Source organism: Selaginella moellendorffii, unplaced genomic scaffold (assembly GCF_000143415.4).
Source record: "Selaginella moellendorffii unplaced genomic scaffold, v1.0 SELMOscaffold_127, whole genome shotgun sequence".
NCBI lineage: Eukaryota > Viridiplantae > Streptophyta > Lycopodiopsida > Selaginellales > Selaginellaceae > Selaginella > Selaginella moellendorffii.
The window spans coordinates 285,140-306,014 of record NW_003314388.1 but is presented as its reverse complement, the minus strand read 5'-3'; the positions used below and the strand labels follow the sequence as shown (position 1 = coordinate 306,014).

Here is a 20,875-nt window from a genome sequence, read left to right as displayed (position 1 = left end):
CGACTTAAATCCCGCGAAAGAACATTTGGAACAGCTTGCGTGGTGGCTTGTTGTCTTTAAAGCCCGCCAGCGGCGAAGGAGTGGGCGGGGAGCTCTCCTCGTTGGAAGCATCTCGGCCTCGAGGTGGAATCAACACAGCGTTGATGCCTTGCACGGAGATCCGCCCGTCTGTGTAGATGTTGGGATCCATCAAAAGCCCGGTGCTCGAGCGCGAGGAATTGGAGGAGGAGGCGAGATCGTTGCCACTGCCAAACTCCACCGTGCCATCGATCTCCCTCGCCACCAGCCGGTTGAATGGAGGCTCGTGGAGCGTGCTGAGCACCACCCTGTCGTGCCGCTTGGCGAGGGTGTAGAGGCTCTCCTCGGTCTGGTACTCGGCGACGATGTGATAGGCGAGGATGGATTCGATCGCCCCCAGGTGCTCCGCTGCCAGGCGCGCGACGGCGCGATCGCCCGGCGCCAGGACCGTGAGCGCGTGCCCTTCGTTGACGAGGTTAGCGATTTCCACGGACAGGGAGGTGAGATTGACGAGGAGGTCTGCGATCTCGCCGTAGCCGCCGAAGGACACCAGCGCCGCGATGAAATCCTGGACTCTGCCATGGCCGTCGGCGGAGAATCTTGAGGGCGATGGCGCTGGCGCCGGAGCCGAGCCGATGAGATCGTCGATCACTGGGAATGTGACATGGAAGAGCTTCGCCTCCGCCTTGGTGCCGAAAGATTCCCCGGAAAGAGATGGAGCGGCTTGGGGAAGAACCGCCGAGGAGGAGATTCTTGCTGCCGAGTAGGCGTCCTGGACCGATTTGGGGACGAGCAATCCGTCGATTCTGTGCACCACGCCGTCGCTCCTCACGATCATGTCCGGCCAGTCCACCGTCGAGCGATCCACCGCCAGGCGCTGCTTCTTGTCCCAATGCAACAGGACCTCGTCCCGGCTGCCAGACAGGCTCTGGAATCTGCCGCTGCGCCACTGCGACGCCGTGATCCTGATCGGCAAGACGTGGAACATGACGAGCTCCTGGAGAAATCTCACGTTTCCTGGCAGCAAGAGGAACCTCCGGAAGTCGGCATCGAAATGGAGCTCCAAGAACTCGTCCCTGGGCGCAAAGATCGTGAGATTATGGCGATCCGCGGCCAATTCCAGCGCCTCCAGCATCCCTGCCTGCTCCACGAGCTCCATCATCTCCGTGGCCGGCGATTCCAGGAGCGCCGCAAGAACAGACTTCGAAGCCACATTACCTGCGCCGGAGGATGGCGCTGGAGGATGATCCACCGAAGCCGCGGCGCCTATCGATCGCGCATTGTGAATCGCCAAGATCGCGGCCACGGCGCAAAGAAAATGCAGATGAATCGTCCTCATTGCCACATCGATCGATCGATCGAGCTCGCGGCGCGCCTTGAGCAGCAAGGAAGCATAATATCTTGCCCTCCGTCGCGTTCTCTTGGTATGAGAAAGACACGATGGGTTTTGGAACACCAAGAGAGCATCATCTCAGCCGTTAAAGCGTCCAGCTGTTACAGATCTACCACGCTACCTGTGGTTACACGCGCGCCACGGCCAGGATCGCGCCACGTCACCGGAGGGGCAGCGTCCGTACCACGCGGGTAAATCAACGCAGATCATCACGCCAGCTGTTTGCTGGCACCCAGCCATTACTGCCTTTTTCCCCTAGCGGATTTGCATGGGAGCGCTTAGGAACGGCTAGGCTTGGGCCGTACCGCCTCGCGTCATTAACATGGTTACATGATCTCCTTGTCCACTAAAAGATGCCTTGGATCTTACGCGTGATGTCATTCGTCCGTCCCTCCCTGGGCTGTGACACTACACACACTTTTTGTCATCAAAGAAACCATACAAGTTATTTTTGTTTCGTTTGTGAGAGAGATGGCTACCTTTACATGCATACTTATAACACCGATGGATGATTTGCAAGCTTCGTTTCACTGGAACTGATAACTCGCGAAGCTTGCTCCGGCCCGGCCCTCGTTCGTTGCCTTGAGATCGAGCTTTTGGAAAGGACTGCAATGGATCGATCGAGTTAGGACAGATCGAAAGAGCTAAAACACTGGATAGAAACCTGCTGTTTGGATCGTAGTAGAAGCCTTGGACGGCGCCATTGTTGCGGGAGAAGCAAACGTAGTAAAAGCCGGCTATTGTCAAGCCGCAGTCGGCACCAACATTGACGAAGAACTTTTCTTTCCACCTCTGTGAAGTCCATGAGAAACTTCAAGCCCAGAACTCATTTTCACAAGGGAAATGGGGTACTTGCCATGAAAATGGATGGGTAAGTTGCGAGATCAAGAGATCTGCCTCCGTCTCTTTCCACGGTATCCTGTTCTAAAGAGCGTTAGGAAGAAAGAATGCGTGTAAGTACGAAGAACAACGAACCGAGAGTGGTAAAAAGGATGAAAACTTCGACCAGTGCTTGACATCCGTGTCTGGACTGGAAAAACAACGAAACAAGATCGATCGATTACTGTGACTTACTCTCCGAAACCACTTACCTTGCGTCCCACTGGCCAGTGAAGAAAGTGTAGTTTCGATTGTCTACAATTTGGCCCTCCCAAAACGTTACAACCTTAACAGCGAGCGAGGATCAGTATAAGCATAAGAAAGAAAAAAGTTTCCCAAAGCTGGAACTCACTGGAGTTTCTGCGGATGGAACATTGAGAGCCTCCATGCTACCGCAGAGGTAGCCGTGCTGGATATCGCAGCCTTGCAAGCGGACATTGACCTTCCAAGCTTCCTCCTTCTGCGAATTCGACACATTCTGGATCCCTGTGAATGCCTGCGCGATCAAGGCGGCGATCAGATCGCTCTAGCAGCAGGAGGAGCTTACCTGGCCGACTTGGAGAAAGGAGCACGGAGGAGGAATCGCCTGCCCAGGCATTTTGACCTAGTACGGTATAAGTTAGCGAGGAGCCCTAAAATTTGAAAACCAATGCCATTGTCCGGAAAGAGAGCTAGAATAGATTTGCTCAGTAGCTCCCTGACAATTCGCGAATTAAACGATCTTTACCAACGCGTAAAGCCCTTTCTTAGCAATGACACTTTTCTTTGTAACCAGCTAATAGAGAAGTACGGCAAGTGTGGCAGCGTGGAAGGGGCGAGACGAGTTTTTGATGCCAATGTCTGCAAAGATTCCTTCTCTTGGGCGCTCATGGCGGCGGCATATACTCGGAACGGGCATCTCACAGATGCGGAGCTCCTCCTGGAAAGCATGCCTGAGAATAATGTAGTGGCGTGGAATGTGATCCTTAAAGAATATGCCCGATCCGGGCATATGGACAAGGCAAGAGATTTACTCCACTCTTTGCCGGTTGTTAATGCACATTCCTGGAACACTGTAATTTCGGGATATGCAAAGCATGGGTTCTTGCAAGAGGCAAAAGAATTATTTCGCATACTTCCAGTAAAAACTCTTGTTTCTTGGTCTTCTATGATAATCGCATATGCCTTAAGCGGGCATCTCGAGTACTCTAAGCAAATTTTTGTGAATATTCCGCAACGGGATTTGATTTGCTGGTCGTCCATGCTCGATTCATACGCCCAAGCGGGATATGTTTTAGATGCCAAGAGGATCTTTGACGAGATGCCCGAGTGGAACGTTTTTGCATGGACGTCCTTACTAACTGCGTATTCCCACACCGGGAACGTTGAGAAATCCAAGAAAATCTTTGATAGCATGGAACAGAGGAATCTTGTGTGTTGGAATGCCATGTTGGCAGCATATTCGTTCACGGGATACGTGAGTGAGGCAAAGCAGGTGTTTAATTTCATGCCAGAGCACGACCTTGTGTCGTGGAGCTCCATACTTTGCGCATACGTCCAGAATGGCCTCATTGACCAGGCCAAACAAGTCTTTGATTCCATGCCACAGCAGAATCTCGTATCTTACAGCTCTATGCTGGCGGGATATGCCCAGAACGGGCATCTTGATCTTGCGAGAGCGATGTTTGACGAGATGCCACAGTGGAATATTTTCTCGTGGACTTGTATGATAGCTGCATACGGCCAATGCGGCGCGACGACAAAAGCAAAGGCCATGTTTGATAGTTTGTTGGAGAAGAACCACGTCTGCTATACGTCAATGATAACGGCATATTCTCAATCCGGGCATCTTGAAGCTGCAAGGCATCTGTTTGATGCGATGCCATGTCACGATGCGGTGGCGTGGTCTGGGCTTATAGCTGGGTATGCTCAACATGGATATACCGAAGAAGCTAAGAATCTTCTTTCCATGCTTCCTGTTCCATGCTCTGCTGCCGAGAATGCTGTACTTGTGGGATACACCACGTACGGCTACTGGTATGAAGTCAAAAGAATGTTCGATTCGATCTTAGTGAAGGATATTTTCTCTTGGAGCATCATGTTGGCCGCATTTGCAAAGAATAGCTGCATCCATGAAGCAAGAAAATTGCTAGATACCATGCCAGACGCAAACCTTGTATCAAGGAACTCGATGCTCGCAGCATATGCCCAAAATGGGCACGCGCTTGAAGCCAGAGAAGTGTTTGATGAAATCAAGACAGTGTTTATGCCCGACGAAGCCAGTTTCACGTCACTGCTAGTCGCCTACATTCACAAGGGAGACGTGGCCAATGGGAGGCCGTGCTTTCTATCAATGACTGTGGATTACTCCGTACAAGCTACCAAGCAACTGTACGGCTGCATGCTGGGCTTGCTGGGACGGGCAAGATACCTGGACAGCGCACGGGACCTCCTCGTGAATATGCCTTTTGTTCCAGACGCGGTGGATTGGACGAGCTTCCTCTCGGCTTGTAAGAGCCACAACGATATAGAGAACGGGGCCTTTGGCACGAGGCATATTCTCGGCTTGCATGGAAGAGATTCGGCCGCGTTTGTATTGCTCGCAACGAGCTGTGAAGAAAATGCGTTGATAGGAAGTAAGCTTGGTTCTAAGGAATCGAACTCGTGACCAGTTGCATTGGCGGTAGGGCTTTGGAAGCGCTGGCTATGGAGATCGTGGATGGCGTCGTGGATTTTCTCCTGCGGGAGCGCTACCTCCTCTCGGCTTTTGAGCTCCTGCACGAGCTCATCGAGAATGGAATGGAGGATTCCGAGGCGGTGAGCAAATTGAGCCAGTTCTTCGCAGATCCGGCAGTATTTCCATCGGATCAGCTGCTCCATGTCCAGAATTTGCAGGGTAAGGGGTCCTGGTAGCTTGCATTCGCCGTGCTCAAACCTCTCTTGTGTCTCAGAGACGGATTCGAAGAAGATTATGGAAGAGAAAGCCGCCGCTCTGGAGAGAGTTGCGGTCTTGGAATACGAGCTCCGCCTCGCTCAAGAGGATGTGAAGACGCTCCAGATGAAGCTGGAGGCGCGATCACAAGATCCTTCTCAAGGTTATTTCTCGTACATTTTCCCCCTTTCTCCTAAAGGGTATATATTCCAGATCAAAGCAACTCCGATCAGCTTCCACAAGCGATAAGTTCTCGTACACAGGATCAAATAGGATTGCACGAAAGGAAGGACTTGAACGGTGCTGTGAAGGATTATCTCGTGTCAGCGGGCTATAAATTGACTGCTATGACTTTTTGTGAAGAGGTACGCTTATCGAGTTTAAATTGGTGTATGCTCAAGTATCATGAAACAGGCTGACGACCAAGTTCTCGACGACTCTGGCCGGGTTCCAAATGCATTGCAAAAGTACTACCGTGCGTATCATACGAGTGAGCATGAGACTGTTCCATCTGAGGTAGAATACTTTTGTTGTTGCTGTGCTCTTTTGTTCTCTTTGACTCATGATTATTAATTCAGGAGCCTTCTTCTGCACAATGTGATGAGCTTGCTGAAATGAGGGATAGTTATGAGAAGGAAAAAGATTTGTTGAAAGAATCACTTAAGAATGCGGAGGCAGAAGCTACTCGCAGCGCTACAACGGTATTTGTGTTCAATTGTGTTTGCTTGTAAACTGACTTTATGGTGTAAAGGTTCACGAGCTGAGGGAAGCGCTAAAGCAAGTCTCGGAAGAGTTGGATGCAAGTAGAGCGGAGATTGTTTCGTTAAATTCGCTGCAAGAAAGATACCAATCATTGGAAGCGGATTTAGATAACGAGAAGGTGATCAGTACGGTGGAGACTGAGGAAGCATTGAAATCAAGGGAAACAGTGGAGCAGTCCGAAGAGTCCCATGAACATCAAGAACTTCACGGGAATCCGTCAGATAGAGAATCGCCAGAGGTTTCTCAGCCGCAAGTTAGTGTACCGGAAGAACCATCTTCAGTCAAGCGCGAAGAGGTAAGCCTCGATATTGGCATACTGATCTTACAGACGATGTTTTAGGATCCGGAAACTATTCACATACTGGCGGAAGCTCTTCCGAACATCGTGCCTTACGTACTCATCAATCACCGTGAGGTATTACTGGAAGTTTTATCAAAGACTAGCGTGAAACGTTTTGCTGGCATTGTAAGGAACTCTTACCTCTTATGATATGCGCGATTGGACGACATCCCGATGGCAATGTCCGAGACTCTCTTACTCACATACTGTTCAACCTGATAAAACGACCGGATGAAAATCAAAGAAGGATCATCATGGATGTAAGCTAACACCTCATTTTGGGAGTTCTGACTACTCTGTTTCCAGGCGTGTATTTCCTTATCAACATCTATCGGGGACATTCGTACGGAAAATGAGCTGCTTCCTCAATGCTGGGAACAGGTGTGAACGTTATTTGTTCAAGCGCGCTGCTAATCAAGGTTATGCAGATTAACCACAACTACGAAGAGCGACGGTTGCTCGTGGCACAGTCCTGTGGAGAACTAGGAGGATTTGTCAGGTCCGATATGCGCTCATCGTTGATCCTTTCAATCCTAGAGCAACTAATTGAGGACCCAGCACCTGTTGTGAGAGAGGCGGCTTCAACGAATTTGGCAAAGCTACTGCCACTATTTCCCAACACGGACAAATATACCAAGGTCAGCTCGATGTCATGGAGCAGTCTTGTCGTCTCAGTTTCTTGAAGTAAGCGTTAGTTGTATCTTGCTTGGGGGTGTTGCTAAAGTATTCGTTTTTGCCAGGTCGAGAAGATGATGTTTCATCTGCTTTCGGATTCCTCGGCCCAAGTTGTCGAAACGACACTGAAGGCGCTTGTACCAGCGGTTGTGACGTGGACCAGATGTCTGAGATATTCAATGAAACAGCTGGTTCAGGCTCTTTTTGGTCGTATGCTAACTATTGTTCAGGTAATACACATTGTATTCTCCGCGACTTAAGTTTTTTGTGCATTGTTGCAGCGCTGCCCTCCTGTGTCAGGCGTCGAGACGTCATCTGATTCTCAGCTGCGAATTTTACGCGAAAGGGAAGGATGGAATGTTGAAGTATTGCTGCGCATGTTGATACAACTTGTTCCTGATTTGCGTTATGCATGCGTCCATAGCTGTCCATTTCCTATCAGTGAATCTGATCAAACACTGGCATTTTCTCCTGAAAACTTGACGCAACACTTACAGTAAGGGACACAAATTCCAATGCAGTAAGGCGCTAATTCAACTTCTTATGCAGATCGAGTACGCGATGGGAGTATTTTGACTGGCTAGCCATGGACTTTTTCCCCATACTGTTGAAGCTTCTTTCTATGATTTCTCCTAAAGAGGAGGCTTTACGAAAAATCATATGTCAGGTGACCGACTCTTGGTTCTTTAGATGCTCACTTCTTTGTGAATTCCTTAACAGCTTCTTTTACGCTTCAACGATTGTTTCGGCAGCCACTTTCATACCATGGTTCTGCGACCGATATTTCTAACAGCAGTTGGTGATGACTCGTTGTTGCATTTTCTTGGATCAAGCATTTCAAACAGAATCGAAGGTGAGGAACCTGTTTAGCAGTTTGTGCATGATGTCTATATTGCTTTACGCAGGGCTAAAGCCTCAAACGGAAACAGCTCAAACTTTGGCCTTCAAGTGCATCCTACCTCTTCTCTTGGTTGGAGTTTTGGGGATACCAAATGCGCACGACTTTGATTTGCAAGGGTTTATAAAGAACTTGATACTGGATTCTTCGCTAAAGCACGGGTCGTGGAGCTGCGTTCGCACTCCCGAACTTGTAGAAACCATCCGATTCTTTTGGTAAGGTTACGTATGCCCCGAGAAAAGCACTAACTATGCTGGATCTTAAAGTTCTTATGATCGCCATCACGAGGTTATGACCGGTGTTCTTTGGGAGCTTGTTGTGAACTCAAATGTCAGCGTCAAAGTTCATGCAGCTCTTCTTCTCAGGGAAATGGTCTGTTATCGTCATACATTTTACAAGCGTTAACATCCTGTTCAGGTTCCCTATGCAAGCACTCAACTAGTTTCAAAGCAGTTGTTACCTGCATTAGTCACTCTTGGCTCGGACACGAACCTTGAAGTCAGGCACACAACAATACCTGCATATGGAATCATTGCTCAGCATTTCCAAGATGAAATGGTACTTATAAATGTATTGATCCAAAATCTGATATTTCTGGCTTTATTCGCAGGTTAGTGAGAAGATCCGCGTGCAAATGGATGCTTTTTTAGACGATGGATCCAACGAAGCCATATCTGGAGTGGTTCGTGCATTGACAGTCGCGGTGCCACTGGCTTCCCCTGTTTTGAGGGACTATATCCTTTTTTATTTGTGACTACACCATCGTCGCTTGCGAGTTTTTCTTGACGAACGCTTCCGTACATTTGCTGCAAAAGCTGGTGGTTCTTACGGCAAGCCCCATGGGAACAAATGTAGCACGCCGACGTGAGAGAGCGGACGTGTTTTGCGAGGCCATCCGGTCTCTGGATGCCACAGGTAATGCCGTCTTGCTTATCTCAAGCTCCAACAGAGGCGAAACTTGTGGAACAGATTTATCTCCTACCAGCATTCGGGAGCTACTGCTGCCAACAATCCAGAACTTGCTGCGTGATCCCGAGCTGCTTGATCCGGCCCACAAGGAAGCGCTGGAAGTTATAATGCGGGAGAGGTCGGGTGGGAAGTTCGAAGCTATCACCAAGGTGGTGATGGGAGCTCACCTCAACATGTCGTCCATGGCAATGACGAGCTTTTTCGGCGATCCAATGGCCAGCCCCGCGACATCGAAGCCCGCCGTTAGCTCTGAGCCGTCCAGCCCCTCGAATATCCAGCAGGCATCCACAGCGGCTCAGCAACAAGACCAACAAGAAGGCGTGTTGAAGAGAATGATGCGAACGAACTTCTGGAGGAATGATAATGCGAGCTAGATTCAAGAAAAAAAAAGAGGAAAATGAAGCTAAACAAGCAGGTTATTAAGCGTTAATTACGCCGTCTGTGGGAATCGAACCCACGACCACGTGGTTAAAAGCCACGCGCTCTACCGGCTGAGCTAAGACGGCAGCACGTTATTTATTTTAGATTTTAGCTTTTCATAACTAGATTCTGCGAATATGTTATTTGGAGCTGTTAAGCCCTAAGTTTTTGAAAGCGATTTCTTGGCGGAGGAATGGTAAAATTATACGGTCGATCTCTGGGCGACGGCTTTTCTCTACTTTGTGTAGGATTTGGGATCGCACTGGGAGCGCGAGAAGAATGTCGCGATTTTGGAGCTGGACAGGAAGAACAAATGCTTGGAAGCCAAGCTGTTGGAAGCTACCAAGGTCTGGCGCTTGGGGCTTGGGCCTTCTCTCAGATTTTTCGCTTCTCTGTATTGTAAGAGGGCGGCGATGGCGTGTCTTCCCAGGTCGAGAAGATGCATCACAGCATTCTTGAGGCGATTCACAGTGCGTTTGAAATGGAGTCTCGAAAGAATATGGGTCGGAGTGCTACTACAGACAATCTTAAGGAGCAGAAGCATGGGAAAATTTTGTCTCGGGATTTTCCATCCGGATGGGAAAGGCAAAAGAATGAGGCCTTGCTAGAGCTTGAGCACCGTAACCGGCAACTGCAAAACTTGCTCAAGGTAATACGTCTTTCCTTTCTCTCTCTTTTTCTCTCAAACATAATTTGGCTCCAAGTTCTCTGATCAGCTATGTACAGTCCAAGGAAAAGAGAGCGGAGGAAACGGAGCGAGAGAACGAGCTCGTTGAAGAAGGTTTTGTTCGAGGAAAAGAGTGCATGCGGCTCTATGCACAAGTTCGAGCAATGCAAGGATCCCTCGTAATGCAAGCGCAGCGTATCTCGCAATCTCGGCGGCTTCATGCAGTAATATCTTCCTGGCAACGTCTCGTCATGCATGCGAGAAAATCCAAGGCAAGGTCGACTGTCTAAAACGTTTTCGATGGTGATTGATCGTCTTTTTGCAGACTCTTAGGAAGGCTGAAGCATTATGGGACCGTCGTATACTGAGAAAGTCGTTCTCTTCGCTTGCTTCCAGACGTGCCAAGTCTCTCTCCACCAAGAAGCTTGTGGCTATTGCTGGGAAGCACTGGACGAGAACGATCTTGCTGCAAACTTTCGAGTTCTGGCTGCTCACCGTCCATTTGAAGAAGTGTTCATCCGACAGGCTTGCGGTTTTCATGGTACTTCAGAGGTCTCGGATAGCAAGGGTGGCTTTTGGAGCCTGGAAGCTGTTCAAGGGAACTCTGTCAGTGAAATCGTGCCTAGAGCGCAGAGTCAGAACATTCTTTGTCCAGCACAGGCTTCAAAAGTCGTGGCGAAGCTGGAGAAGCGACGCTGATTCAGCTCGTGCAAATGCTTACGAGGCTACCGAGTTTTCCAAGCTGAGACTGTTGGCGAGAAGTCTGGAGACATGGAGTACGAATGCGGGGGAGAGCGTCTTTGAGAGAGCTCAAGTCTTGCGGATAGAGCAGCACAGGATGTCAGTACTTCTCCACAAGTCATTTAGAGGCTGGCTGGGAATAGCTCACGTCGGAGCTGTGGTACAAAGGCGCTTGACAAAAGCTATCGTCACCCGGACGAAAAGGATACTTCTTTTCACGTTCATTGGGTGGAGGCAGCACGCCAAAAACAAAAGAGAAGTTAGCATCTGGAGAAAGGCGATGGTGGTGAAGCAGCAGCTAGAGTTGAGACTTCGCGCCTTCGACTGGTTGAAGTATCTGTGGACTCGAGGACGCCTGCTATTGCGTTTAAAATCTCGACATTCATCCAGAATAAGGTGATCTTCTGGCTTTCAGTTGAGAGTGTCGTTTATGAATATGTCTTGCAGATTGGCTATTCTGAAGGTGTGGTTTCTTACATCACAGAATCACAAAGCATGTCGGCAAAATCTACAAAATATAGCAAACAGATCTCAAATCAGGCAACTGAAAGATAATTTCCAGCAATGGTTATCTTTCGTAGCAGATTGCAGGTTCTTGCGCTCCATAACTTGCCTACGTGAATTTTCTTTCGACACTTTTCAGGAGAGCGGCACTTTTGAAAGATGGTAGAGTCTTGCAAGCTCGGCTAGAACTTTCTCAGGAAGACCTTCAAAATGCTCAGATGATTCAAGCCGTGATGTCAAAGACGATCACAAGTTTGGAGAAAGAAAAAGCCACGATGGTCCATTGTATGGACATCGTTACGGCCAGAACACCTCCATGGACTTCCGGCTTTTTAAACGGTATGCTGCTGCCGCATATGGTTTTCAAGTTTTTCAAGTTAAGTCGTCTTTTCCAGCTGATCTACGTTGGAGCGCTTCAAGAAGTCCCAGTGGAACTCTCCCAAGTCCTCGTGTTGGTCACACTGCTGTTTCTTTGTGCTTGACGTCTCGCTCGCCATTGCCATCTCACCTGGTAGTGACTGGAGGCTACGATGGGCAGTCCCTTCTCAAGGACATCTTAGTCTATCACGTAGGTATGCTTCCAGAGCTTCAAACATCAAGTTTCTGTGACAATTATAACTTCCAGACGAATCAATGTGGAGAATACCAGAGCTCAAGCTTAATATCGCCGAAGAGTCATTCCGATCGGTTCAGCATCACACAGCCTGCGTACGCAACAACAAGATCATATTCTTCGGCGGATTCAACGGAGCCGAGGATTCTTCGGACTTATTCATCCTCGAGTTTTCGGAAGATGGAAGTAAGCACCAGCTTCAGTTTTTTCTTGCTTACAAACTTTGTGTATCGTAGATTCCTGTGAGTTGTCACAGCCAGAGTACAGTGTGGGAATTGTTCCAGGCCCAATGTCACAGCACACGAGCTGCGTGAGCAGTGACGACAACCATATGATTGTTTTTGGTGGATACCGCTCAAACGTGGGACACTTGAACGAGCTATGGATGCTAGACTTGCGGTGGATGGATTGGCACTTGCCGGACTACTATCGGGATCCTCCAGCACCTCGTCGGGGGCATGGAGCAGTGATAATCGGGACTAAGATGTACGTTTTTGGAGGCTACGACGGGAAGACCAACTTTGGAGACTTTTATACGCTCGATCTGGGGACGATGGAGTGGAACCAAGTGGAGCACTTTGGAGAGGCTCCCACAGCAAGGAGACACCATGCAATGGCGGCTGTTGGGAAGAATCTGGTGCTTTACGGGGGATACAATGGCGTTACGTACCTTGACGACGTTTACAGCTTCGATACAGAGACCTCCTTCTGGAAACGCTGGAAGATCTTGAAAAGTTCTTCCTCCGGCAGAGACACCGAAATCTATGGGAGGTCCATGCACGCCATGGTTTCTATGGGACAGCGCTTTGTTATAGTTGGGGGTATACACGAGTATGGAACTCTTGGAGGCGTGGTTTACCTGGAAAACGGTGCAGGTATCGCTTTGCTAGATTTATTTTGTTTCTTCTCCCTTAGCTGAAAGTTTCGTTCTCAGCTGTTGATGGACTTGCGCTGCAAAAGGAGCTCACCAGCGAGCGATGCAAAGTCGAAACTCTCCAGCAAAATCTTGCCCAGTACGAGGGAATGGTGCATAGAAAGGTGGCCGATCTCGCGCTTGCTTACTCTAAAATCGCTGAGTGCCAGGCCGTGTTGAAGGTAAATATCTCCACACGATCATATGAATCTAACTCCGGCGATTCTCAGGAAGAAGTCAAGGCGAGAAAGGCAGGAGCCGTGAAGCAACAAATCCTCATTCAAAAGCTAAAGAAAGTTCGCAAAAAATCCACCTTGTGGTGATGATGAAAGTTCTTCCCCTTTATACTGAGGTTTTCGCTCTTCGCTCGTCCTTTCTGTCCGATCCATTTGGATTCAGTAGACATGTCCTGGAGAACAGTTGATCCAGGAGCGAAGCAATCTTTCTTGGGAAGATCACCAGCGAAGCAGGTAGATGGCAGAAACAGTTCAAGATCTTGGGAGATGGTGGGCATCATAAACATCATGGCTTAGACAATAAAAGTGATGGAGGGCAGGAACAACCATGACCTTCAGGTCTTCAGAACAAGGAAAGAAGAGTGTTCTCTGTGAGCAATCTCTTTTGTAGGAAGCAATCTAAGATACTTTCTTACAAAATCCTGCTCGTATCCAGGACAACCACGAAGGCATCTTTCGACGACAGGGTGGAGTGTGTTTGTAAGCCAGAAGAAGCCGATACTGTTGGTCATTATAAAGTTTTCAAGCCTTTTGATCTGTTTTTCATACCGTAATAATATTACGTAGCACGTAGGGGAGATCATGGTGAGTTGAGAATCGGTATTGGGTGTGCTGTGCGCACGCAGAGCAGTTTCACTTCGTCTTCGCTACTGTCTAGCCACAGTATGCAAATCAGATTCCTGGCTGCTGCTGCTCATGTTGTCTCCACTAAGATCATGTTCACCGTGTTCTACAATCCTCGTTTGACATTCTTTAGATTTAACACGGCAAAGTGGTGAATTTGTTTCTCTTCAGGGAGTCCAGCTGAATTTGTTGTTCCATACCACAAGTACGTGAAATCTTTCAAGATGAAAATTTTGATTGGTATGCACTTCAATGAGATTTGAGACTGAGGATTCGTCGGAAAGAAGGTAAATCGTTATGAAGTGAATCTCTTGTTTGAAGAGAAGAATAGCGGAAGCTACGATGGTCAAGGATGACTCTCAGGATAATCGTATATATCATAGCTATATATACATGATGAAGAGACACACCTCTAGCCTACACCTGGATCAGTGAAGTGGCACTCCTGCCACCTAGGATCATGTCATAGAGAGCACTCCCTCTCGATCTCAATGACATGAATCTGAGATCACTCTCCCTCTGCATCCAAGCACTCTGTCGTATCCTCAACAGAAATCTGTCTCTGCTCGGTGCCTCCTCTCAGCACCTCTGCCAGCACCTTCTCACACCAGCGCTGCACTCAGCACTCGAGTGGAGTCTCTGCTCGGCCAGCCCTCGGGGCCTCGTGCCTCTACGCCTGGCACTCACCTCTGGTGAGTCTCTGCGGGGCCTCGCACGCCCTAGCGCCTCGTTCACGGCCTCTAATCGCAGTCTCTCCTCTCTCAGCGCCTCTGTCAGCGGCCCTCTACCCTTCAGGGTGCCCAGCGCTCACCTCTGCTCGGCCAGTGCCTTGCACTAGCCCTCTCTCAGCGCCTTTGCCAGCGCCTCCTCCAGGTCAGTCTCTACTCGATCATGCCCTAGTGCCTTGCTCAGCTCGCTAGTGCCGTTATCTTGGCACTCAGTACAGCACAGTGCCAAATCTTGGCACCTCTCAGCCACATCCGGGGGCTCATCGTCATCCTCACTGGCCTCCTCCTCGGCCAGCGCCATCGTCCCAGGATCTGAAGCCCTCAGGGCTCTGATACCATGTTATGAAATGGGGATACCCAGCCTTGTGAGCGCAGCAGTGCTCCATGCTGGGTCCACCTTTATTGCAGAAGACGGATCAAGAACAGAATGTGTCGGGCGTGATCACCTACAGAACCTAAACGGATGTGTCCCTTCTGCTGACGTGGCATCCCAGCTTGAGATTGCGGCTTAAGTCCTCAACACTCCCACTCGAGCTAAGCTGGGATCAGCCTCGAGCAACTGTACACCAAGAGCTTGGACATGCTTGGAGAATGCAGCTAGGGGCAGAGCTTTTGTGAAAACATCTGCCACCTGATCTCCCGTCGCACAATACACTAGCTCCATTGTCTCCATGGCAACCTGCTCACGAATAAAATGAAACTGTACCTGTATGTGCTTGGTACGTCCGTGATACTTCGGGTTCTTCGTCAAGGCATTTGCTCCCTGATTATCACAGAAGATAATCGTTGGAGTCTTCTGTGGATAATATACTCCACTCAATAGTTGCCTCAGCCAAACACACTCTTTGGCTGCTAAGGTAGTGGCCACGTACTCAGCTTCGGTGCTTGATAGTGCAATTGTTGGCTGCCTTTTACTGCACCAAGTAACTGCTCCACTACCAAGGCTGAACATATAGCCTGAAGTGGACTTCCTCTTGTCAACTTCACCAGCCCAATCAGCATCTGAGTATCCAACGAGCTGAATACCCCTAGGCTGCTGCTTGTAAACAAGACCATAGTTGGCAGTCCCCTTCAAGTATCTGAAAATCCGCTTTACTGCTAACCAGTGCTGGTAGCCAGGATTTTCCAAGTGCTGTGAAACTGCTCCCACTGCATAGGCTATGTCTGGCCTCGTACACACCATCAGGTACACTAAGCTTCCCACCATCTGCCTATATGGGATCCGCTTCATATGTTCCTCCATAGGTGTGGTTGCTGGGTTCAGCTCACTGAGTTGAAACCTCTGAAGCACGTCCAGAATGTACTTCTTCTGAGACATCTGAATCACTCCCTTCCTCCTGTCTCGGAAGATCTGAATGCCAAGGCAGTAGTGAAGAGGTCCCATGTCAACCATCTTGAATCGGCACCCCAAATCCAGCTTCAACTGCTTCATGGTAGCACCTTCACTTGAGAAAAGGATGCAGAGAGCTATCATGGCTCGAAATTGAATAATGGTAAATCGTTATGAAGTGAATCTCTTGTTTTGTCTCCTTTTGCTAACAGTCAGATATATGGGAACTATTACTGGAATTGACGATATCGATGCAGCTCGATGGCTCTAAATGGCGCTTCCTAAAGGTAAAGAGTCTTGTCTTCTATATAGGTCGGTTGGGACAAGCACGCGGCTAGCAAAAGACAGGAGATAGAGCCATTTATTGCTCCCAATGTGAGGCCAAGGGAAAAATTTCCCTACAGCTCTCTATTCTGAGGCTAAGATAACTCCAAGAGTTAGTGAGGGTCATAGTGTTCCTGGTTTTCCTTCTGGATTTCCAAGTCCCGGAAACGAGGGGCTACCATCTCATCATAAAGTCGATATGCACCAGCAGCAGATGGCCACTGGCAACGATCGCGTGTTTGAGCTCCACGCCGATCCATCGTCCGAGAGCACAGTGACGCTGGTGAGTAGCAAGTAGCTCGAATCGTGCGTTCGATCCTCTTTTCTTTCAGAGGGAGAATCCTTTGCGGCAGAAAGATGTTGTGAGGATTGGATGTGGCGCCGGCTTTGCTGGCGAGTTTCGAGAGCAGAAGGTTCCTCCACAATTCTAGAGACTGCAGCAGCCTTCTCCAACCAGCAGCTTCGCTTATTGGCAAGCAGCATTAAGTTGCCCAGTCTACTTGCAGCCTCAACTACAACAGACAACTCTTTTCTTAAGCTTCTCATGGCTCACAGTAAGTGAAATCCGTCATCACTTCTTATGTAATGCTTTTTTTCTACTCTTTTTTGTTCTTTCAGGAGGTGAGGAGCCCCTTGCGAGAGGTAATGCAAACGATTCTCACCGCAAGTGCAAACTATTTGGTTTCTCGTCTCGTTGAAACCAAAGACAGCTTTGGCCAGCACCGCCAAAGACGACGTCCACAAGGATCTCGAGTTGGAAACTTCCGGCTTCAGGAAGTGTTTTACTGGCCAGAACTGGAACCAGCAGCAGCAACAACAGCAACCAAGCAGGACGTGCACCAAAGTAAGATCTCATTCTTTATTTGAAGCGCCAGACTCTGAATCTTCTACTTTTCAAAAGTTCACAAACAGGGTGAGCTTTGGACTTGTCCAAGTTTTGGGGATTATACATGCAACACGCAACTCCTGGAGGAGCTGCAGCATCTGTTCGGCATTGACGAGAACCTGAACGTGGCAAGCCGTGTACGTAGATAATGAAGGCGACATGCTGCTCGTCGGAGACGCATTTCATGTTGTGTTTGTTTAACACGACGGTGCGATGCATACGGATGTTATCGCCGGCTGAGATCCAGAAGCTTCCCGTGCTGGCAACAGCAGCACGGAAGAGCCAACCAGCAGGCTCCGATCAGCAGGATTCCTCGAATAATTAAGTAGCTCGTAAGATTCTTCGTTTTGCACTAATTGAGAACTTCCCCTTTTTGCCCTGTCTATATAAAACAGTACTTAGCTCAAGTTTAGGGCTCATCGGTGATAAAGGGCTAGGGCAGTGATGGATGCCGCGTCTTGGGGTTTCGCGACCCTTCCACTCCGCCCATTGATCGGAGCTCCAGGTAGGCTGCTTCGCCTCTCTCCACCCTCGCAAGGTAAGTTCGTTTAGGTAGGGCTTTTCTTTGCGTTAGGAGTAAGACAGATTTGGAAAGCGAAGCTGCTTGCAATGAGCTAAGAGGTATGCTTGTTGAAACTCTCAACGCTTGAAGACACCTCTTTTCGATTGCAACGCAAAAGGGAGCCAGTGACACAACAAACAACTCAAACAAGCAAAGTGCAAGACAACGGGCCAAGGAACTCTCAACGCGAAGGGAGCTGTTTGAATATGAACAAAACTAATGATCAACGATACTTAGTTTGACGTTGCCAGGTTCGCGTGTGTTTCGATTTGTTCTAATTTCTTGTCATGAAGAAGCCAAGTGACATGCTGGTGCTGCTCAACGACGATAAGAACTGAAAAACTCCCATGTCACAGTGTGTGCCAAGAAGAAAAATGCTACTAGATTGGAGAGATTTTGTGTCAACGTTTCGGAGCTTTGAGTTGTGTTGTTGCTGCGCTCAACGCAAGACCCGCGAGCTGAGAAACAACGTTGGGAAACTGCGATCTTCAGAACTTAAATCCAGCTGAAGTTCTACATGACAATGGTCCAACCTCAATGAAAACAACGATCAGGGCCGGTCAAGGATCAGCGACGGATCAAGTCCCACCTCGCAAGGTAAGTTCGTTTAGAGTAACAAGAGAGATTTGCTGGAGACAAGAAAGCGAAGCTGCTTGCAACGAGCTAAGAATTCGTGTTGAAACTCTCAACGTTTGAAGACGCTCTTTCTTTTCGATGCTATGCTCAATGCACACAATATGATATGCTTGATCAAACAACTCAAACAAGCTAAGTGCAAAACAACGGTCCAAGGAACTCTCAACACGAAGGGAAACTTGTTGTCAGGTTTGTGTGTGTTTCAATTTGTTCTAAGTTCTTGTCATGAAAAAGACAAGTGACATGTTGGTGCTGCTGAACCATGATAAGAACTAAAAAACGCTGTGTCCAAGAAGAAAAATGCTACGAGATTGGAGAGATTCCATGTCAACATTTTGTAGAGATTGTCAGCGATGTTGCTGCTGCTCAACGCAAGACCTGCGAGCTGAGAAACAACATCGGGCATCTGCAATCTTCAAAACTTCAATCCAGTTGAAGACGTACATGACAATGGTCCAACCTCAACGAAAACAACGATCATGAAAACACTGGCTGTCCAACGATATGGAAGTCGAAGTTTAACAGGTTCGTGAGCTGTTTGTTCTAACCAAAATGTTTGTTGAAATGTACATGACAATGGTCCAACCTCAATGAAAACAACGATCATGATCCGTCGCTGATCCTTGACAGGCCCGGTCCACTCTCGCACCTCTCCACCTCGCAAGGTAAGTTCGTTCAGTTTTCTTTGTGTTAAGCGAGTAAGACAACGAAACAAGAGAGATTTGCTGGAGACAAGAAATATGCTCTAGAATGATCAACGATAAAAGAGAGGCTAGAAGCAATCAAGAATTTGTTGAAGCTCTCAACGTTTGAAGACGCTCTTTCTTTTCGATTGAGATTGTCGACGGGGTATGCTCAACGCAAAAAGGAGCCAGTGACACAGTCAAGCTAAGATGATATGCTCAAACAACTCAAACAAACTAAGCGCAAAACAACGGCCCAAGAAACTTTCAACGGGAAGGGAAACTTGTGAATACGAACAAAAGTAACGATCATTGGAAGTTGACATACTTAGCTTGATGTTGTCAGGTTTGTGTGTGTTTCAATTTGTTCTAATTTCTTGTCATGAAAAAGACAAGTGACATGTTGGTGCTGCTCAACCACGATAAGAACTAAAAAACGCTGTGTCCAAGAAAAAAAATGCTACGAGATTGGAGAGATTCTGTGTCAACATTTTGGAGAGATTGTCAGCGACGTTGCTGCTGCGCTCAACGCAAGACCTGCGAGATGAGAAACAACGTTGGGCATCTGCGACTTCAGAACTTCAATCCAGTTGAAGACGTATGTGTTGGAAGAAATTTGGAGAGAATTCCAAGCTCAGCCCAGCTTTGTAGTGTTGTGAGGGAATCATTGAGTTGCTCGTTATCGACTGTGGAAACACAGTGATTCCAGGTATAGTAGAATTGCTGGGAGAGGTCTCTAATGAGTTGGAGTGGCCAGGAAAGAATCCTAGCGCAAGAAATAACCCACCAACTTCTTGGGGGAGTGTAGGAGAAAGATGGAGGCCATTTTTGTCATGGCTGAGAAGCTAGGAGAGAGATTATTTGGAGAGGCTGTGCACAACATCCTCTTGGTGGTATGAGATGGTGGGCAGCATGATCTTGCTGCCATAAGACCTTTGAAGTTGCAGTTGCGCAAGCCAAACAAGGTCAAGAGCACCACCCCTGGATGGTACGCACACAAATCAAGGAGATTGCTCCAAGTTCCATTGAGCATAAGTTACAAACTTATTTTTTACTTGTATTTTCGAATTTTACCTTTATTGTTAACTTCCAATTTTTCTAATTTATTTTGAAAGCATAGGACTACTCTTTTACTTCATGCCATGGTGTAAAGTGAAAGTCTAGAACTATTGGATGCTATAAGTGATACTGGTATCAGTTCTTTTTGTACGGGTTGGAAACATGTTACGAATCCCCACTCTCAAAATCCCTAGTTGCTGAAGGGGCATTTTGCAGGGCTTGTAAGGACCATGACGAAGTTCCACAATTTCAGCTCGTCGATCTGGTTCCTTGTGCTGCAATGGGTTTATGCATTCTGGCAAGCAGTGAGGAACACAAAAGGCTTCAACCTGTGCTACTATGGACTGCAGTGGCTCTTGACTAGTGGCGGAACTCCAAAGAAGAGGATCATTTGGGTCAACAAGGATTACCAAGCATTGGAATCACTTCGAAGGCCATATGGTCCATATAAAGATTGGCAGGAATTCAAGGAGCGTATGCTTGGCAAGCAAGACAATGGCATCCACTATCTAAGTTTCGAGGACTGCTGGTACCAAGTAGAGTACAACCACAAGTATTACTGGGTGCACCAGGATGTCTTCTTTGAGGTGTCCGTATACAAGCTCAGCGAGTGTGTCTTCGTCAAGGATCTCTATCATCTTGACCAGAAGTACTCGGTTGCGCAACAAATCAGCGAGGAGGAGGCCATGCTCATGATGTTCAACAGGGATATGCACTTTTACCCGGTGGAGGAAAGGACTGTTATATACGGAAGAGAGTTCAACATGATGGAGTACAACTCAAAACTCTCTGGGTTCCTGGCGACCATACCCCTAATTCTTCAGGCTAGGAAACTAAGCGGGGCTTCGAGTTTAGCATCTTTGCTCTTGCTTCTCATCGACTTTTTTAGAACTCCATTATACCGAGGGTATGATCAAGCTTTTTTCCACTTGACTAAGTTCATGAAGCTCTACGTCTTCCAGAAGAGAACATGGTTGTACTCATTATTTGGCCTCTTCAGTAATCGGTGGCGTTACAGTGATTTTAACAAGGGTTATGCATACATGACACAAGGAGAAGAGCTTGAGGTCATCTCATATGTTAGCATGTTGGGTAGAGACGATT

The 20,875-nt window shown here is 48.1% G+C and overlaps 5 protein-coding genes, 1 long non-coding RNA gene, 1 other non-coding gene and 1 pseudogene across 9 annotated transcripts; 5 read left to right on the top strand and 3 right to left on the bottom strand.

Annotated features, from left to right (window-relative positions):
- Positions 1-4: 4 nt before the first annotated feature.
- LOC9650224 (fasciclin-like arabinogalactan protein 17) lies at positions 5-1,357 on the bottom strand. Its single transcript, XM_002991985.2, has one exon. The coding sequence runs from the start codon at positions 1,355-1,357 to the stop codon at positions 5-7; it is 1,353 nt and encodes a 450-aa protein (XP_002992031.2).
- Positions 1,358-1,838: 481 nt separating this feature from the next.
- On the bottom strand, positions 1,839-2,940 carry LOC9650266 (annotated as a pseudogene).
- Positions 2,940-4,937, top strand: LOC112343009 (pentatricopeptide repeat-containing protein At4g02750-like). The gene has a single exon (XM_024665779.1). It carries the CDS (start codon positions 2,940-2,942, stop codon positions 4,935-4,937), a length of 1,998 nt encoding a protein of 665 aa, XP_024521547.1.
- LOC9650265 (lisH domain and HEAT repeat-containing protein KIAA1468 homolog) lies at positions 4,862-9,275 on the top strand. Of its 2 annotated transcripts, XM_024665806.1 has the most exons (21): positions 4,862-4,905; positions 4,957-5,165; positions 5,221-5,364; positions 5,415-5,566; positions 5,616-5,717; positions 5,780-5,902; positions 5,953-6,258; positions 6,304-6,378; positions 6,435-6,563; positions 6,610-6,684; positions 6,732-6,941; positions 7,044-7,208; positions 7,260-7,474; positions 7,528-7,645; positions 7,699-7,831; positions 7,884-8,091; positions 8,143-8,248; positions 8,294-8,434; positions 8,487-8,610; positions 8,678-8,791; positions 8,846-9,275. In XM_024665806.1, exons 2-21 carry the CDS (start codon positions 4,976-4,978, stop codon positions 9,217-9,219), a joined length of 3,204 nt encoding a protein of 1,067 aa, XP_024521574.1. In that variant the 5' UTR covers positions 4,862-4,905; positions 4,957-4,975; the 3' UTR covers positions 9,220-9,275. The 2 variants fall into 2 exon arrangements, with proteins under 2 accessions (XP_024521574.1, XP_024521573.1); XM_024665805.1 differs by lacking the exon at positions 4,862-4,905 and having other exon boundaries at positions 4,912-5,165.
- Positions 9,276-9,278: 3 nt separating this feature from the next.
- Positions 9,279-9,351, bottom strand: TRNAK-UUU. Its single transcript has one exon. It is a non-coding gene; the product is annotated as a tRNA-Lys (tRNA).
- Positions 9,352-9,418: 67 nt separating this feature from the next.
- On the top strand, positions 9,419-13,517 carry LOC9650264. Of its 2 annotated transcripts, XM_024665807.1 has the most exons (12): positions 9,419-9,461; positions 9,514-9,612; positions 9,696-9,914; positions 9,992-10,204; positions 10,258-11,069; positions 11,121-11,264; positions 11,317-11,516; positions 11,573-11,749; positions 11,803-11,976; positions 12,027-12,665; positions 12,725-12,885; positions 12,934-13,517. In XM_024665807.1, the coding sequence occupies exons 1-12, from the start codon at positions 9,459-9,461 to the stop codon at positions 13,024-13,026; spliced, it is 2,934 nt and encodes a 977-aa protein (XP_024521575.1). In that variant the 5' UTR covers positions 9,419-9,458; the 3' UTR covers positions 13,027-13,517. The 2 variants fall into 2 exon arrangements, with proteins under 2 accessions (XP_024521575.1, XP_002992072.2); XM_002992026.2 differs by lacking the exons at positions 9,419-9,461; positions 9,514-9,612 and having other exon boundaries at positions 9,853-9,914; positions 9,970-10,204.
- A 2,949-nt stretch (positions 13,518-16,466) lies between these two features.
- LOC9650263 lies at positions 16,467-17,205 on the top strand. The gene is made up of 3 exons (XM_024665804.1): positions 16,467-16,499; positions 16,564-16,789; positions 16,847-17,205. The coding sequence occupies exons 2-3, from the start codon at positions 16,591-16,593 to the stop codon at positions 16,978-16,980; spliced, it is 333 nt and encodes a 110-aa protein (XP_024521572.1). The 5' UTR covers positions 16,467-16,499; positions 16,564-16,590; the 3' UTR covers positions 16,981-17,205.
- Positions 17,206-17,263: 58 nt separating this feature from the next.
- On the top strand, positions 17,264-19,126 carry LOC112343016. The gene is made up of 2 exons (XR_002991149.1): positions 17,264-18,218; positions 18,300-19,126. It is a non-coding gene; the product is annotated as an uncharacterized LOC112343016 (long non-coding RNA).
- Positions 19,127-20,875: the final 1,749 nt, after the last annotated feature.

Bases quoted from the DNA above. Each gene is read 5' to 3' on its own strand.
- LOC9650224 (XM_002991985.2), bottom strand. From the start codon at position 1,357: ATGAGGACGATTCATCTGCATTTTCTTTGCGCCGTGGCCGCGATCTTG.
- LOC112343009 (XM_024665779.1), top strand. From the start codon at position 2,940: ATGCCATTGTCCGGAAAGAGAGCTAGAATAGATTTGCTCAGTAGCTCC.
- LOC9650265 (XM_024665806.1), top strand. From the start codon at position 4,976: ATGGAGATCGTGGATGGCGTCGTGGATTTTCTCCTGCGGGAGCGCTAC. The intron at 6,685-6,731 runs GTGTGAACGTTA...AAGGTTATGCAG, and splicing joins TTCCTCAATGCTGGGAACAG to ATTAACCACAACTACGAAGA. The intron at 8,092-8,142 runs GTAAGGTTACGT...TGGATCTTAAAG, and splicing joins GAAACCATCCGATTCTTTTG to TTCTTATGATCGCCATCACG.
- LOC9650264 (XM_024665807.1), top strand. The intron at 11,517-11,572 runs GTATGCTGCTGC...CGTCTTTTCCAG, and splicing joins GACTTCCGGCTTTTTAAACG to CTGATCTACGTTGGAGCGCT. The intron at 12,886-12,933 runs GTAAATATCTCC...GGCGATTCTCAG, and splicing joins AGTGCCAGGCCGTGTTGAAG to GAAGAAGTCAAGGCGAGAAA.
- LOC9650263 (XM_024665804.1), top strand. From the start codon at position 16,591: ATGCAAACGATTCTCACCGCAAGTGCAAACTATTTGGTTTCTCGTCTC. The intron at 16,790-16,846 runs GTAAGATCTCAT...ACTTTTCAAAAG, and splicing joins CAAGCAGGACGTGCACCAAA to TTCACAAACAGGGTGAGCTT.